This window comes from Phaethon aethereus, assembly GCF_964289735.1.
Source record: "Phaethon aethereus genome assembly, chromosome: 1".
In the NCBI taxonomy this organism is placed as follows: Eukaryota; Metazoa; Chordata; class Aves; order Phaethontiformes; family Phaethontidae; genus Phaethon; species Phaethon aethereus.
The window spans coordinates 199,496,031-199,499,684 of record NC_138575.1 but is presented as its reverse complement, the minus strand read 5'-3'; the positions used below and the strand labels follow the sequence as shown (position 1 = coordinate 199,499,684).

The following is a 3,654-nucleotide window of genomic DNA, read 5'->3' as shown; positions in this document are numbered from 1 at the left end:
GCGGGTGTTACGGCGGGAACCGGGCAGAGGGAGCGGGGGTAAAGGCGTGCGGAGTGTGCCGACACGGCGCGGTACTGGTGTGCCGGGGTTTCCATACGTGCACCACTGTGGCTCTCCGTGGCCGTTATCCGTGCCTAGGCGCCCACGCAGGGGCCAGGAGGATGTGCTTGCCGGCAGAGCCCCACACCTCGGTGGCCAGGGGGCGAGGGGGGGTGGTGTATCGCCCGACGGCGGCGACGGCGATAAGCGGCAGGTCCCGGTACCGGGCTGGGAACAAAGACGCGGGGCTGGGGACGGCGGCGATCGCGGTAACGGGGACGAAGCAGCCCGGTGGCGAGGAGAGGGAGGGCGGCAGGGCTGGGGGGCCGACCTGGTGCCACAGGTGGGAAAGGCGTCGGGGAGCTGGCAGGGGAAGCTGGCGCTGGCGGAGAGCGCGGCTGCAGCCGGCAAAATAAACAAGGGGAGAGCTAGCTAAAGGCTGGGCTGAAAGCGAAGGAGAGCGATAAAGAGAAAGAAAAGAATATTAAATCGCGAGAGAATGAGAAAATAACCCCGCCAAAGGGAGAGGAGGGGAGAGGCCGCCTGCTACGGCGTGGGTGGGGTCGACAAGAATGGAGTACATTATGCAGTTCATTTAGTTAACAAGGGAAATAATGAGGGAGCGTGCGGCGTGAATGCCAAGAGAAGAGGCACAGAACGCCCATTGAGCGCCCCGGCGCCGCCATCATACGGCGCGGGCGCTATTTAAGGCGGGCGGGCGGGCGCCGTTCAGCACCACTCGGGCTGGCCAGCGGCGCTGCGCGGGCGCTGCGCGGGTGCTGCGCGGGGCGCTGCGCGGGGCCATGCCGCGCTCCTTCCTGGTGGACTCGCTGGTGCTGCGAGAGGCGAGCGAGAAGAAGGGGGAGGGCAGCCCGCCGCCGCCGCCGCTTTTCCCCTACGCCGTGCACCCCTCGCACCCGCTGCCCGCGCTGCCCGCCGGCGCCTGCCACGCTCGCAAGGCCGGGCTGCTCTGCGTCTGCCCTCTCTGTGTCACCGCCTCCCAGCTGCACCCGCCGCCGCCCGCCATCCCCCTCCTCAAGGCCTCCTTCCCCCCCTTCGGCTCCCAGTACTGCCACTCGCCCCTGGCCCGCCAGCAGCACTCCGTCTCAGCCGTCAGCGTCGGTCACGCACCGGCGCTCTACCAGGGCGCCTACCCGCTGCCCGACCCCCGGCAGTTCCACTGCATCTCCGTGGGTAAGGGGGACATGCGTGGCGGGAGGGGGGGGGGGCGCACGCCTGCATGCTGACCGTGGTCGCTGCGGGGAGGTGATGGGGATGTGAGGTGGGGCGGGGGGCAGGGGGCAGGACCTTGCCAAAGGCACACGGGGCGGAGCGTCCCTGCCCCGAGCCCGCAGGCTGGACGGGGAGTCCCGGCACCTCGCTCTGCCCGTGCCCCAGAGGTGCTGCCCCGCTGCTGCCCGCCTGGCCTCCGTCCCAAGCGGTGGGAACGGGTTGAGGGGCGGCTCCGGCACCCCATGAGCTCCCCGGGAGAAGGAAGGGGAAGGTTGCGGCCCCCAGAGTGGGCGGGGGGCACAGCGGGGCCCTGACGGTGCACTCCGCTCCGCTCGGCTCCGCAGACGGCACTTCCAGCCAGCTGCCCAGCAGCAAGCGGATGCGCACCGCCTTCACCAGCACGCAGCTCCTGGAGCTGGAGAGGGAGTTCGCCTCCAACATGTACCTCTCCCGGCTGCGGCGAATCGAGATCGCCACCTACCTGAACCTCTCCGAGAAGCAGGTGAAGATCTGGTTCCAGAACCGACGGGTCAAGCACAAGAAAGAAGGCAAAAGCAGCTCCCACCGGGGCGGGGGGGGAGGCCACAGCTGCAAATGCTCGTCCTTTTCCACCACCAAGTGCTCGGAAGACGACGAGGACTTGCGCATGTCTCCGTCCTCCTCGGGGAAGGACGACAGAGGCCTGGCGGTCACCCCCTAGCCCCCCACTCCGGCTCCCCAGGAACTGTGGAGAGACCAGGAGAGGGAGTCCTGCCTGCGCCGGTGCTGACATGCAGCCGAAGGATTTTCTACCTTTTTGTATAATCTGTGTAATTTACGAAGGACTTTCTCGCCTTTCTAGACCCCCGACCCACGGGGGAGGGTGTCCGTGCGCCCCGTTGTAAATAAACTGCTCCCTAGGACCCCAGGCGTCCCCCAGTAGTGCTGTCTCACTTGTCTCCCCGCAGGCGCGGAAGCTGCGCCGCGGCGGGCGGTACCGGGCCGCCCGGAGAGATGCTGTCCCGGGGCTGCCTCTGGTAACTCGGCGGTGCCCGAAAGCGGGCGGAGGGGGAGGGTCGGGGGCTGCTTCTGTTATTATCTTTTTTTTTTCTTTCTTTCTTTTCTTTTTTCTTTCCAAAATTGTTCTCCGTTCTCTTTTGACTTCGTCGCTGCCGGGCGCGCAGCTGTGGTTGTATCGTTCCGTACCCTCCCTGCCCCCCGGGAGATATTTATTTATTTATTTATGTGCAAAGAAACGACGATGGCGATGATAATAATGATGGTGATAACAATAAAATCTCGTTGGTGTTTTATTTCCCTCCTTTCACGTAGAAAGTTCGGTGTGCACCGGGAGCACCGTCGCTCTCCATCCCTCCCCGCCGTAGCCCGGCACTGGGACTCTCCCGACCCCGGCGAGCGCGGGTGGCAAGGACTGTTCCTTTCTCCGGGATGCGCTGAAGGTGCGGGGGATCCCGGTCCCTGGCCCCGGCCCCGGCCCAGTCCCGGCCCCGGGGCTCTCTTGGTCCTCCCCGCGAAGCTAGAGCCGGGGTCCGGCTCGGCTGAACACCTTTCCCTTCCCAGCTTTCCTCCCTTCCCATCGCAAGCCTGCAAGAGAGCCATACACCATTTGCACACACTTACACGTGCAGCTATAGGTGAATACAAATACCCGGCTGGCGTCTAGGCTCTGCTCCTCTCTCCGGATGCACGCCGCCGCTACCCGGCAAGGACGGACCTGGCCTCCCGCTAACCTGCCGGTGCCGGTGTCGGTGCCGGCCCGCTGGGGCTCCTGCCTGCACCGGCACCGGGCTCCGGCAGCCCTGCTCCGGCCTCGCAGCCTCCCGGCAGCGCTTTGCCGCCGGGGAAGAGGAGCGCGCATTTTTAGGCCCGGCTTGTCGGCGGGGAGCCCGTGCGGAAAAGCAGTCGGCAGGGCCCGCAGCCCCGGGGGGGGCCAAACGCACCGCTCCCCGGTGGCCGGGAGCCGCCACCCCTGCACCCGCAGCCGATGCCTCGGGTCTTTGCGCGGAGCCGCAGCCTGGGGAGTGGGCTTGGGACGCCGGGCTGTCCTTCCTCCCTGCCCGCACCGGAATCGGACCTGCTTTTCATCCTGGAACAGGTCCAAAAAAAACGAGGCCACTGGGAAGAGCCAGGAACGGAGATGTGGTGTCCCCCAGGAAATCCCTGTTAAAAGAAGTTTAACAGCTCCATGAGCTGAGCTCTGTGTGGGGAGCTGTGGGTTTGGGATCCCAGGGCACTGAGGATGAAGGCAGAGCTGGTAAAATTGCCACTGCCAGGACAGCCTCAAGCCTTGCCCATAAAACAAAGGTGTCACACTCTGCCCTTCCCAGGTCCCTGCAGCTCGTTGTATATAACTGTGAGCCCAGGAGACCTACAAGCTCCTAC

The 3,654-nt window shown here is 65.5% G+C and overlaps 1 protein-coding gene across 1 annotated transcript; it reads left to right on the top strand.

The window, feature by feature from the left end:
• The first annotated feature begins 497 nt into the window (after nt 1-497).
• GSX1 (GS homeobox 1) lies at nt 498-2,877 on the top strand. The gene is made up of 2 exons (XM_082000634.1): nt 498-1,233; nt 1,617-2,877. The coding sequence occupies exons 1-2, from the start codon at nt 843-845 to the stop codon at nt 1,970-1,972; spliced, it is 747 nt and encodes a 248-aa protein (XP_081856760.1). The 5' UTR covers nt 498-842; the 3' UTR covers nt 1,973-2,877.
• The last annotated feature ends 777 nt before the right edge of the window (nt 2,878-3,654 follow it).

Coding starts and splice junctions, on each gene's coding strand:
- GSX1 (XM_082000634.1), top strand. CDS start 843: ATGCCGCGCTCCTTCCTGGTGGACTCGCTGGTGCTGCGAGAGGCGAGC. Junction 1,234..1,616: donor GTTCCACTGCATCTCCGTGG/GTAAGGGGGACA, acceptor TCGGCTCCGCAG/ACGGCACTTCCAGCCAGCTG.